The sequence below is a fragment of the Sus scrofa genome, chromosome 16 (genome assembly GCF_054392235.1).
Source record: "Sus scrofa isolate SSC_HxYL_T2T_F1_AM1 chromosome 16, Sscrofa_HxYL_maternal_Yorkshire_Landrace_v2.0, whole genome shotgun sequence".
Taxonomy (NCBI): Eukaryota; Metazoa; Chordata; class Mammalia; order Artiodactyla; family Suidae; genus Sus; species Sus scrofa.
Window position 1 is genome coordinate 35643412 of NC_139398.1, and position 13684 is coordinate 35657095.

At 48.5% G+C, this 13684-nt stretch overlaps 1 protein-coding gene across 4 annotated transcripts in view; it reads left to right on the plus strand.

Moving 5' to 3' along the window:
* Nucleotides 1-13684, plus strand: part of EGFLAM (EGF like, fibronectin type III and laminin G domains) — a 203776-nt gene that overhangs the window by 173850 nt on the left and 16242 nt on the right. For all 4 annotated transcript variants that reach the window (XM_085002112.1, XM_085002113.1, XM_085002114.1 and 1 more), the window contains 3 exons: nt 239-419; nt 8258-8336; nt 11819-11962. In XM_085002112.1, the coding sequence (XP_084858238.1) occupies nt 239-419; nt 8258-8336; nt 11819-11962 (404 nt within the window). The remainder of the gene's footprint in view (nt 1-238; nt 420-8257; nt 8337-11818; nt 11963-13684) is intronic.

The following is a 13684-nucleotide window of genomic DNA, read 5'->3' on the forward strand; positions in this document are numbered from 1 at the left end:
CCAGAGGAAGTTGTTTATATAGTCTTGCAAAGGATGCAGAGTCTCCCAAGCACCAAATGTAATCACTTCCCTTCCTGCATTGCTTACAAGACTATAAAAGCAACTGCAAGACTTTCTCTCGTTTTTTTGGAAAGCTTCCTCCCTAAACATGGTTCGGGTTGGGGTGTCAAGGGAAGTTGTCGAAGACCTCAAAGACAGTTTCCGGATTCCTGAATAGCTTCACATTTTCTCTCCTAAGATCATCCTGAATGACCGGACCATCCACGTGAAGCATGACTTTACCTGGGGAGTGAATGTGGAGAATGCAGCTCACCCCTGCGTGGGGTCTCCCTGTGCCCATGGGGGCAGCTGCCGGCCCAGAAAGGAGGGCTATGAGTGTGACTGTCCCTTGGGCTTCGAGGGGCTACACTGCCAGAAAGGTACGAGGGGGGCTCAGGCACTGTTTCTGGGAGCAGAGGGAATGGACAGACTATTTTGGCTGGAGTGGGGGGGTGCGGGAGATGCCACTCTTTTTTTTTTTTTTTTTTTTTTTTTTTTAATACCCGCACCTGTGGAATATGGAAGTTCCCAGGCTAGGGGTCAAATCGGACCTGCAGCTGCTGGCCTACACCACAGCCACAGCAACGATGGATCTGAGCCACAGCTATGCTGCAGCTTGCAGCAATGCTGGATTCTTATCCCACTGAGCAAGGCCAGGGATCAAACCTGCATCCTCATGGATACTAGTCAGATTCATTTCCACTCTGCTGCAACTGGAACTCCTTGCCTACATATTTTTGACTCCTACTTATGAATGCTAGAAAGAGAAATCTTGCCAAATGTGGCAAACTATGGATTGTACATTCACTGCTCCAAACTAAAATATGAACCACCCATTAGAATGCTATTCTTCATGCTATGTTTCCTCTGTGCCTCAGTTTCCCCCTCTGTAAAATGGAAATAATAACAGCAGTATCGCCTAACATAGAGAATTGTAGAGTAGATTAATGAGGCAATGCACATTCCTTAGATGAGGGGTGAGGCAGTACGGATTCCTTAGAAGAATACCTGGAAGGTACTCAACCAAGCCTGTTATTATTCTTGGTGAGAAAGATAAAATCCACCAGGAGGTGCTGTGAGCTACTCGGCTTCCAGCCTGCCCTTGTCTGAAAGTAGAGCAGGTCCCAGCCTTGCTAAACTGAGCTTTCCACACCTGCTTAAGGGGTTTATTTCCAGGCTCCTGATTTTTTATCAGAAGTAGGGCTTAGAGGAAAACTCTAAACCGCAGGTAGTATTTCAGTATATGGGATAATGGGAAATGCTGTTTTGCAGCAGTATTGGAAAATCTGAAAGATGCCAATTTGCCAGTTGGAAGAGTAAGTGGTATTATATGGAAAGGAGTGTTGAAAGCTGCATGGCACATCATTTGAAATTTATGAATTGACATAGTGCACCTTAGTGATGCACTAGTGTGTGATCCCCCAAGAGGAATGGATCCGTTTGTGAATGATCCTGTTTATAACTCTAAAAAGCAAATTCCTTTTCAGCTCTCAGCATATGCTTGGAGAGATTTAGTTCAATGTGTCCCATTCATTCAGAAAATTGGATCTGGATTTCACACATCAGAGTTGGAATCTCCTGGGTCCCCCATTTTACCACAGGCAAATTCAAGCTTGCTCCTGCCTTAAACGCTAACACACTCTCAGATCACGTCCAGGCTTAAAGGAACATTTAGCTCTGGGAATTAAAGGAGGAAGGGAAGGACAGTTTGTGATCTTGTTAACCCTCGTTTCCTGTTACAGGATATTAGACTACAGATATCAAGTGCTCGCATGTATAGGTTTGTAATTCTAGATGCAGGTTTAATGAGAAACAAATTTCCCCCGAATGAGGAGTGAGGTTGCTGGTGAGGGCTTGGGCCTCCCGGCATGAGCCAGGTGGCAGACAGGGGGCTCTGAGGGGCATCTAGGCATCTATTTTGCAGCATCCTGGGCTAGAGCCAAGACGAAAACCCAAACAGACCATCAGCTGTCCTCCAGATGTATCAGTATATTTCCATGTTTGAAGTAAAGATAGTGTTTCTGGCCAAAAGGCAGCTGTTGCCAATCCTAGGAGGATTTGTATATAGGAGGCGCGGCCTGTATCACATAATTTCCTCTCCAGTTGGGTGACCCGAGAGGATTCATGGGACTCTGGGTGCAGGTTAGTCCTGCTACGGACAATTTTTCCAGGCCCCAGCAGACACACAGAGGTGCACAGTTACTGTGCAGACTGCTGTAACATCGGGGTGACCATCTAGTCTTGGGTAAGGATCGGAAGAAAGGGGGAGAGAGATGGGCAGCTACATGGTTCCAGAGAGATGCAGAGCAGTCTAAATGTTGGGTATATTCTTAGTGGGAAAGACAAAGAATGGTTAAAAACCATCTTGGTTGTCAAAGAGAACCCTGTCTCTCCAGCAAGGGGATTCTCATAGCCACATATATTTAAAGGTTTGATTTTTTTTCCCTTCCCTGATGAACGGGTCCTGCTTCAAAAGCGAGAACGTGTTCCTAGTGCCCCCATGGAAGTTAAACCAGCCCTTTTTCAGCGATCGCACCTAGCACCAGGCCTCAGTGCTAGACGCTCCTAGCACCAGGCCTCAGTCAGTCTGCACCAAGGGCCACCTTGTCCGTTAGGAAATTGGCTTGGGGGATCCTCAGTGAGTCTGGTTTTCTCTGGCCTCCTCAGAGGGGGGTTGTGGGAGGCAGGCAAGTTCCATGCACTTGTTCTCCCCCGCCTTGGTGTCCAGAAACTCAGGCAGATCCTGAAGCCGTTCCAGGACCATCCAGACCATCAGACCATGGCGGTAGTTTCGAGACCTGCCTCCTGCCCTTCATCTCTGTGAATCAGCGGCAGGAGCAGAGCCTGAGCCCAGATGAAAGTGGGCACCAGGCTTGACTGATCTGCAGATAAGTGAGCCTCAGGGTTCTCGCTATGGCACAGTGGCAGTGGGTTAAAGATCCAACCCGGTTTGGGTCTCTGCGGAGATAAGGGTTCAATTCCTGGCCAGGCACAGTGGGTTAAAGGATCTGATGTTGCTGCAACTGTCGCGTAGTTTGTAGCTGTGACTCAGATTCAGTTCCTCGTGTGGAAATTTCCATATGCCGTGGGTGTAGCCATTAAAGAAAGAAAGAAAGAAGGAACCTCTCTTTCCCAGCCTGGGGCGGGAGTGGCCCAGAGGCTCATCTGATTCCCAGCCATGACCTCAGTCAGGTATCAGTAAAAATCAAGGCTTGGTGGTCCCCTCTCCTGCTGTTTGGGGGCTCCTACTTTTAATAGCCTTCTTCCATTTCAAATCCCAGCACCCCTTGCTTCACCCCAATAATTGAGTCCCCCTTCTTATCTCAGCAGCAGGGTGTCAGAAAGCCTCCCTCCCCCAAAAGATACTTCCCACCCTTGGAGGTTTTTTTTCATCATTCTCTCTACTCTTATCCAAATGTACTCCACCTTCCATCCCAGCCCTTCAGAGCTCTTATATCTAAATGGTTACTAACGAGATCAAGCAGAATTTACAAAGCACATGTAAAAAGTTTAGTTCCGAGGAATATGATTGGATGTTTTGTGCTCATTGCAGAGAGAGAGACAACATGCATTCACATATACAAAACGGGAAGGGGGTTCTGGGGTCAATTAAGTCTGGGTAATCCTGGGTGAACAAACTGCTCTCTCTTTTCTGCGGGACTTCTCAGAGCCTTTTCTGTGCTCCGAGTGTCCAAGACAAGGGTGCAGGGTGCAGCTGTTCCCTCCGGGAGTTCCCACAACCAAAAGCAGACAGCCCACTTGGGAAAGAAGTCTGAGCCTTGGTCCTCCCTTCCCTTCCCTGCATTACTGAGTTGACTCAGATCTTGCAGAACCCCTGCAGACCACTAGATGGCGGTGTCTCTCTGTAGCGAGTGAAGCTGTTCCACACTCACTACTGACACAGAATGCCCCTGGCTTAGGTCACACTTTGCACAGCCCTCAGAGATCGGAACCTGCCTGATCTGTACTGCTCAACCATGTTGTATTTACTAAATAAACATTGTATTGCTGGGTCTGATTTGGGTGATTGTTGGTGGAGGAGGGGGGTTGTGTGTGTTCCAGTGCATTTAAAAAAAAAAAAAAATAGCTTCAGTAAATAGGGGCTGCAGTTTAAAAAAACTCAATATGAAAAAGCATAAATGAATAAAACATAGAAATTGTGCCTACTCTAGGAGAGTTCTTTTCTTGGGAGGGTGTCATTAAAATTCAGAGGCATTCAGCCTAGATGTCAATCTTTAGATAGTCGAAGGCTAGTAGTGTAGAAAAAGATGTTTTTGCGGTTGTCCTATTGGTAGCTGCAGAGTCAGTTTCATGTAACCGAGACGTCTGCACCAAGTAGAGCTGTCCAGCAAGGGAAGGTGCTGCCCCGTGGGCCAGTGAGCTGTCCCCCCGACAGCACCCCCTGCCCCCGTGAAAAGCGTTCTCTGGGGTTGGGTGGCCATCGCTCAGGATGTTGTTGAGAGGAGTCCTGGTTGCGGGGAAAGCTAGATTACAACACCCTCAGGTCTTCCTTCACTGGTCCTGGGGCTGTATGAAGGAGCCAGCACTTTCCTTTCAACTCTTTACAGTCCGTGGGGAATTTCAAGTCCCTCCAGTGGCATATTTGCTTTGCCTGGCTTCCAGGCGGCTACTCTTTGGGGGTATCATTTGTGTCACCAGATGGCACAAGCTTTTAGGTCTAAATGTGAAGAAACACCAAAACCATTTTTTGATGAGTGCCTTTGCCACAGGAAAAAAAAAAAAAAGACGATGCAAAAGAAATTAGATATAAAGGATCAGGAAAAAATACAGTCTTTTTTAAAACATATAAGCAGGAGTTGCTGTTGTGGTGTAGCAGAAACAAATCCGACTAGGAACCATGAGATTATGGGTTCAATCCCTGGCCTCGCTCAGTGGGTTAAGGATCCAGCAGTGCCACGAGCTATGCTGTAGGTCGCAGACATGGCTCGGATCCTGTGTTGCTGTGGCTGTGACGTAGGCTGGCAGCTGTAGCTCTGATTATGCCCTTAGCGTGGGCACCTCCATATGCTGCCAGTCTGGCACCAAAAAGCGGAAATAAATAAATAAATAAAATATATAAACAAACCTCAAAGGGCCAGAAGGGGTTAGATGGTCATTTCTAGCTGTGATGTTTTAGGACGGAATTAATATTTATCCACATATACTGTCGACACTGAGTACATTCTCACCGTTTTTGTATTCAGTGGCATCATTTCTGGAGAGTTCTCTTGTTCCTTTGTGGATCACAAAAGGACCAGGGCTCTGGAATCTTGCCAAGGGGGTGGGGTGGGAATGAGGGTGATATTTTCCACCACGGGGAGAAAAGAAGCAGCTGGCTGGCTTATCATGCCTTTTTCGCCTGCAGCCTAGAGCCAAGAAAAGTAATGGTCAATGACAAGGTAAGTAACTCTTTAGCAAGGAAACCAGGTTTGGATTGAATGAGGATCAGCAGGTGAAGGTCAGGGAAGCCTCAGAGGTGTAAGGCGATTTCTTATCCACATGTCCCGCCACCCACACCCCCACAATTAGGCTGGGTCTGAAGGGACTTAGTGACAACCAGGTTGAGAAAAGATTTCCAGTGGTTCCTGTTGGGCATCAGATTCACGTTGCCTAAGAGGCATGTGAATTCCTGCAGGGCTTTCGTGAGGGCAGCAAGGCTGGTTTCCAGAGATCTGCAACCGAAGTAATTGGGATTTTACAATGACTGTGAAATTCTGACTTTGCCTGTTCTGTTTCATGCTGGCACCCGGCAGAGTGTGGGAACTACTGTCTCAATAGTAAGTACAGTGAGTCCTCTGAGAAAGTGTGACGGTGCCCTGGGCCCGTGCCAGGGCAGGCTCTGGCCAGGCTGTGGCCACAGTGCAGGCCAGCCACCTGCAGAGGGTAACTGGGGTAGGCCGTGCGCGACTCCGACACACCTGCCAGGGTGGTGAGCGTCCTCCTTCCAAAGGCTCCGACCGTGGGAACATGCTTGTCTTCCAGCTGGACCTCGGGAGGCACTGAGCTCCTGAGCTGGGGGGCTTAGCAGCAGCAGGACGGGCCTCCCACATACCCCTTTGAGGGTCCGTGTGCAGAGTATGTCCGGGCCAATTCAAGGGGTCAAGGGGGGCGATGACTATTGGCCACAGGCCCACATCCATGGCCAATGACAGTGGGGGCAGGGAGGGGCTGTCTCTAAGGCTGAGCCAAACCCAGCAGGGGTGCCAGGTTGCATTTGGCTCTGGGAATGACTGTTGCTCCTCTCCGTCTCAGAGCCAACGGTCTGCAGGTTCAGGCCTGGCAGCACAGCTAAGAGCTCCCTTGCTTCCTGCATTTTCACACTCTCACTTCTCGTCCTTCTCCCAGCTCATGTCTGTTTCTGCTCCTCTGGGTCCTCCCTCCTGGTCTCGCCCTTTCCGCCCCCTCTGCTTCCCCTGCCCAGGCTACCATCCACCGGCTCTTCTCTCTTTTCACTGGGTCTCCTCCTTTGCTTCCCTGGTATTTTCTTTTCTCCTTTTCCGGTGTCTCCTTAATTGGAGCTACAGCTGCTGGCCTGCGCCACAGCCACAGCAACGCCAGATCCAGATCCGAGCCACATCTGCGATCTCCACCACAGCTCACAGCAATGCCAGATCCTTAACCCCCTGAGCAGGGCCAGGAATCGAACCCACAACCTCAGGGTTCCTAGTCGGATTCGTTTCCGCTGCACCACAATGGGAACGCCGCTTCTTCCTCCTATTCACTTTAACCAGAGGGCGACAAGTGGGGTGGGCCAGAATTTAAACTGCCCGAGCCTTTCACTTCTGTCTCTAAGAGACCTTCTGGCCCAGCGGGCCCTTGTCCTGGCCTCTGCCTCTTCAGAGGACAATAAAGCAATTTCTTGTATAGATACCTCAGAAATTGTCTTTTAAATTTTTACCTCTCTTCCTCTGCTTTTCTTTTTTTCTCCCTTTCTTTCTTCTTTTTCTTTTTTATGAAGTTTGCAAACATGCTGTGTGTGACCTGCCCACATAGAAACTTATACTTGGGGGCCCAGTGTCATTAGGTTTTGTGGTGTGCTGTTACCTCTTCTTTCTTTCTTTCTTCCTAATGTTCAGAAGTTAAATTTAAACTCTCTGGTCATCCATAGTGTCCACAATCACACATTTTTCTTTCCTGGGAGTGGAGTCCTTAGTTCAGTGTCTGCTTTGCACCAACCACATATTTATAGTTTTGTGAAACTATAACTGATTTCCTCAGCTGGCTTATTTGCTCTCGTTTTACACATTTCTTTGAACATGAAGTTCATTCTACCTTAATTTCTTTATACTCCCATTTCTGGGTCTTTCAAAAGAGAAAAGAGATATTGCTGTTACGTCTTTAGAAGAAATGCCCTGAATTATCCCTAATTTGTGACACCAAACACAACTGCTTAACCTATTCTCTTGCTAACTGGTGGAAGAGGGTGATTCCTCAAGAAAACGAAGTGACGAGAGGTTGGGAGGAAGGAAACACACTTGTAAAATATTAGAAAGTAAAAAGTGGGCTGAGGGCCAGAAGTGAGGAGGGCCAGACTGGTTCGTGGTCTGTTGCGCTCTGAGCTGCATGAGCTTGGGCAAATCCTTGGTGGTTCTGTGCCTCACTTTCCTCTTCTATAAAGTGGGGACAACCACCCCTCCCTTCCCCCATGCCCCCCACTTCTTCAGGTGATTGCGATGAAAAGCTTGTGACATTTGACATGGGAAGGTGGCTTGCAAAAAAAAGTCAAAACCTCGTCCCTCTTATTTCACCAGCATCTGAGGTCATGGCTAAAGGGGTTCTGGGCCAGATTGGCTTCAAATAAAGAAATCCTGTGGGGAGTTTGCTGGGGGATTGTTTTCTCTGCCTCCCTAGAGAACATAACACAGTTATTCCCCAGCTGCTCCCCACGTGACCCAAGACCTGCTCTTTGGCTTCCAGGAATCGCTGGGCATGGTTCAGGTTTCAGCATATTGCAAGGCCTTTTGGTAATGCTGAGGCCAGTAGCAGTGGCAGCCAGCCCCAGGGAGGGGACAACGGGGAGACGCCAACTCCAGGCCTTCAGGTCCCGCAGCCCCGAACCGGGCCAAGTGCGTGTGCTGCCAAGAGGAAGGGGCTGACAAGCTGATGAATGTCCTGTTTCCAGGAGCTGGCTTTCTTTGTGTTTTCCTGCCACGGGGTTGAGGGCTGGGGGTCAAGAGAACTACAGACCATGTAACCTCCGTTTTCTCTTCTGTCTCAGCCATCACGGAAGCCATTGAGATCCCGCAGTTTATCGGCCGCAGTTACCTGACGTATGACAACCCAGCCATCCTCAAGAGGTAATAAGCTTCCACCAGCATCTTCCTTATCTCCTGGGGGGGGGTGTCGATTTCTCAGTCTCTTCCGCAGAACTGTTCCTTATCTTGCATGCCAGAAGATAATTCTCCAAGAAGGCACGAGAATTTAGCCACAGTCCCAGGGGAAAAGAACACACAAAATAAACATAGAAACTAGAACAAAACAACACACACGAAAAAAAAAAAAAAAACAAACTCAAAAATGCAGCCTTTCAAACAAGCGCCTGACAAACAACTCATACCCTTTCTGGTCAAAGGGCATGGAGAGAAGAGCGTACCCAGACCCGGGATTGCTACCCTTCAGGCTTTGAGAAGCAGTGAGAACTTGATGCTCCAGAAGGCAGGGTTACATGCACTTGCTTCCCCAGCAGGCAGTCAGCTTCCTGCTGTGCTATGGCCAGGGTCTGCCTGGAACCAGTTGCAGAAGGGTTCTGGTGCGCCCTCCGCCGCATAGACAGCTCCAAGTCCATGTCCCACTTCGTGTTTTCATCAGCAAGGTCCACTGTCCTCTTCAGGCTCTTACCAGTTCGATGAGGGGCTCCTTAGCTCTCTTCATGTGGAGCATGGCCCAAGGAGATGCCCGAGTCACAGCTGTGGCTCTTTTTTCTTTCCTTTCTGACTGCACCCATGGCATATGGAAGTTCCTGGGCCAGGGATCGAATCCAAGCAGCAGCTGTGATTTACGCCACAGCTGTGGCCACCCCGGACCCTTAGCCCCATGCTCCAGGCTGGGGATTGAACTTGAGCCCCTGCGGAGACAATGCTGGATCCTTAACCTGCTGCTTTACAGTGGAAACTCCACAGATGTGGCTTTTAATTGCTGGTGGCAGAAGCTCCAGCCCCACTCCGAGTCCAAGCTCCTGGTTTGGAATAGCCAACTTACACGACAAGAGAAAAATGGACTCTAGGCAGAATCTTCAATCCAGTGAGTCTCCTCTTTGGCGCTTTTGCTTTGACCTTTTCTCTTCCTTCTCCTTCCCCCAGCTCTTTGTTGTTGATAGCCTGCCACCCCGCACCCACACCATGGTTCTAAGATTTTTTCCATCCCCTTTAGGTTGCTCGCATCTTCACAGACCAAGGCACTTTAAGCCAAAAAAGTATCCAGTTCTTAGGGTGGAATCTGGTGGCTTTTCAAGGAACAAAAGTGGTTGAGAGACATTATCCTGGGCACTGGATGTCCCTCTGAACACATGCCAGACAGACAGGGCTTTGTTTCTCTAATCCCACATTGCATTTATCGAGGTTATCTTTTATTTATTTATTTTTTTTAATTTTTTATTTTTTTGTCTTTTTGCCATTTCTTGGGCAGCTCCTGTGGCATATGGAAGTTCCCAGGCTAGGGGTCGAATTGGAGCTGTAGCCAGCCGCTGGCCTACACCACAGCCACAGCAATGCTGCATCCGACTGCGTCTGCAACCTACACCACAGCCCACAGCACCACCGAATCCTTAACCCACTGAGCAAGGAGGCCAGGGATCAAACCCACAACCTCATGGTTCCTAGTCAGATTTGTTAACCACTGAGCCACGACGTGAACTCCCGTATCGAGGTTATCTTGCATGGGCTTTAGGCAAAGTGGTTTCCCAGCTGAGAAACCCTCTTCCTTCTTCAGCCTTTTTTCCTCAGAGATAAAAAGGCATTCAGTCCTCAGAAAACAGGAAGTGCGAACAGGGCCCAAGTCTCCAGCCCCCTCATGCTTCGTGAGAGGCAGCGGGTGATCTGGGGGAATAGAGGGGTTTGGTGAAAATAAGAGGTGCCAGGCCCCAAAGCAGAACAGCTCAGTGGTACCTGTGTGCATATATGTAGGTGCATGTATGTATGCATGTGTGTGAACTTGCAGGTAAAAGTCAAGTGCAGGGTCTGTTTCAGTTGGATGTCATTAGCTACAAGTAACAGAAAACTCAGCTCAAAATGCCTTAGATATGAAGGGTATTTATTATTTCCTATAACAAGCTGTCCACACTTAGACTGGATCCAGGATGATGGATTCAGAGATGAGCTGTATCATCAAAGACTCGTCTTTCTTCCTTGTTGTCCTCGGCATATTTTCCAAAGGTTATGCCCTTTGTGGTTATAAAACAGCTGTTCATAAGATGCTCATTAAATGGTTATAAATCATGGCAATACTAGTACAAGTAAAAAACTTTGTTTTCATATGACTCTTTTAAGAGGAGAGGAATCTTTCCTAGAATCCTTTGATAAATTTCCTCATCTCATTGGACAACAGTGGTCACGTGCCCACCCCTAAACCCGTCACGCAAGAGAAATGGAACCATCATGATCGGCTTGTACCAATTAATGTATCCAAGGCATGTGAGAGAAGGAAGGAACCTTAAATAAAAGTTGGGGAAAGCAGATCTCTAGGGAATGGTTCCAGGGCTGGATAGAGAAGTCAGCCTCATGGACCCTACTCCTTCTCACGCACACTCTGAGACCTTGCATGGGGAGGGCAAACTCCATCTCTTCCTGTCTCAATCAGACTCTGGGTTGCCTTAGCCAGAAGTCCCCTCCACTGTTCACTACGGAATGCACTCTACAGCTCCACGGTCAGGTTCATGAGACAGACAGGGGGACGGCACATGGGCAGGAAAATAGAAAAAGAGACTTTTCCAGGAGTGCCAGCTTCGTAGCAATATTAAGGTATATTTTCTCCTATCTCATCTTTTATTTAAGGACCCCATGGTTGCTTTTCTCCCTACATACAGACGAAACACTGGTCACTTCCTAGTGAAACTAGATCTCTGAACCAGTCTAGTCCTAAGAATGGATGAGAACACCCCAAGAATTGATAGGGACACAGAAGCACATGATCCTATCCCCAGGCCTGGCTGTAGGGCTGGGACCTGACATTCCTGAGCTCCTGTCCCTTCCTCTCGGTTTCTGGTTCCTGCCTCTGCCTCTGTTCCAACACCTCTCAAGATCATTATCCCATCAAGGCATCTTCTTTGTGTGACACTCTGCCCTCTCTCCAGTCACTCCTCTTCTGCTCTCAAGGACAGTCATCTGCAGAGAGGGCCTCCCACAGCCCATGATTGTCGCCCCAAACATCTGCCAACTTGAACCTCTTGGTAATTAAGGAGACTATTTCTTTTTGAGGAATAGGGAACACTCTCCCAAGGACCCTTGAGTGATAGGACAGGAAAGAAGGAAGACTGAGGTGTGGCCTCAAGGTGCAGGCTGGGACCATGGCATTGGCCAGAGTCTGGCTAATCTGTGACTGGTCACATGCCCTCCCATGGGGTTTCAGCACATGTGGGGAGAGAGACACCACTGCCCAGTGATAGTTCAGACTTTTAGACCCATTGCGTGAGTCAGGGTGATGATGCCTCTTTTAATCTCCTGGTGGTAAGTGTCAGAAATGTCAGATTATTCCTTATAATTGGCAGACAAAATCAGGATTACTCAGGAACAGATGCTTGTGGAGACTGATTGATTTGCAGCAACTATTTGTGTATTTTCTCCAGGGTTTCGGGATCGAGATCAAATGCATTCATGAGGTTTAAGACAACTGCCAAAGATGGCCTGTTGATGTGGAGGGGAGACAGCCCCATGAGACCCAACAGTGACTTCATTTCCTTGGGCCTTCGGGATGGAGCCCTGGTGTTCAGGTAACCCCTCCACCGGCTGCCTTCAGCATCACGTGGCTGTTTTTCTCAGACAGTGTAGATCAAGCCAAGGAGAGGGTTGCAGAGGGAGCCAGGACACTGTCTGCTAGGATTAACTGTTGCCTGAAGCTCTGGGTGTATCTAGGCTCCTGGTCTTTCTTCCCAACATCCATCTATAGGACAGCAGTTGGCCAACATTGACAGCCTGACAGCCAAATCTGGCCCCCCCCCCACCCAGTTTTGTAAATGAAGTTTTACTGGAATACTGCCATGCTCATTCATTTATGTATTGTCTATGACTGCTTTCGTGCTTCAGGGATATACTTGAGTAGTTTCAATGGGACTGTATGGCAACAGCTAAAATATTTATTACCTGGCCCTGTGGAGAACAATTTTATGACCCCTGTTCTAGTAGGTTACTACCATATATCGTCCCCTGACCCTCACAAATTGGAAAGTAGTAGAAAGAAGACTTTGATAATGCCAAGCATGAACATGGCCCAGTGCTCCCTGGCTCTGGCAGATCTGAAGACCTAAAGTCAGAGACCTGCCATTATATTCTTGACTCTGCTCCCCACTAGCTATGGAGCCTTGGGAAGGAGAATGCCTGCCTATTTTCCGATCTCCCACTGCAAAGAACAAAGCACAGATGCATCTCTCAAGAGAGCAACCCTGGAGTTCCTGTTGTGGCACAGTGGAAATGAATCTGACTCGTATCCATGACGATGTGGGTTTGAGCCCTGGCCTCGTTCAGGGGGTCAGGGATCCAGCATTGCCATGAGCTGTGGTGTAGGTCGCAGACACAGCTCAGATCCTGTGTGGCTGTGGCTGTGGCTGTGGCACAGGCCAGCAGCTATAGCTCCCATTTGACCCCTATCCTGGGAACTTCCATATGCCACAAGTATGGCCCTGAAAAAAAAAGAGAGCAACCCACCATTTGGATTTTTGCAAGTGATTTTTGGATGCTAACGGATAAGACACCTTCAGAAGATCTGACATCTTTTGAGTTTAGACTGTTCTCAGCCTTGTCAGATGGGTAACTGTGAAGTAGCTGCAGGATTACCTGGACAACTTCTTTCCACCCAGAGCTGGTGGATGGAAGCAGGATTCCCAAGAGGCAGGGACCAGCTGTGTGACATGAAAAAGCTTCTCTAGAGATTTTGATGTCACAGTCTGACCTGAGGTTAAAAATAGCTCAGCTTTTTAAGAATTTGACTAGTATCCATGAGGACCCGGGTTTGGTCCCTCGCTCAGTGGGTTAAGGATCTGGCGTTGCTGCAAGATTCCATGTAGGTCACAGATGTGGCTTGGATCTGGCACTGCTCTGTGGCTGTGGCATTGGCCTGCACCTGCAGCTCCGATTTCGACCCCTGGCACAGGAACTTCCATATGCCACAGGTGCATCCCTTAAAAAAAAAAAAAAAAAAAAAAGAGAGAAAGAAAGAAAAAGAGTTTGTCTAGCCATTGATTCTCAGAGCGTGGTCCCTGGACCAACAGCATCAGCATCACTGGGACCTTGTTAAAAATACAAATTTTTGGGCCCCACCCTGATCTACTGAACCAGAAGAGCTCTAGGGTGGGATCCAGCAATCTGGTAACTGTTTCTGCAGCTGAATCTGACACCAGCTAAGGTTTGAAAGCCCCACTCGCTCTCTGGAGCATTTGCCCACGTGCCCCCCCCCCCGGGGGGGGGCAGGAATTTCTCTGGCTTTGCCTTCTTTAATC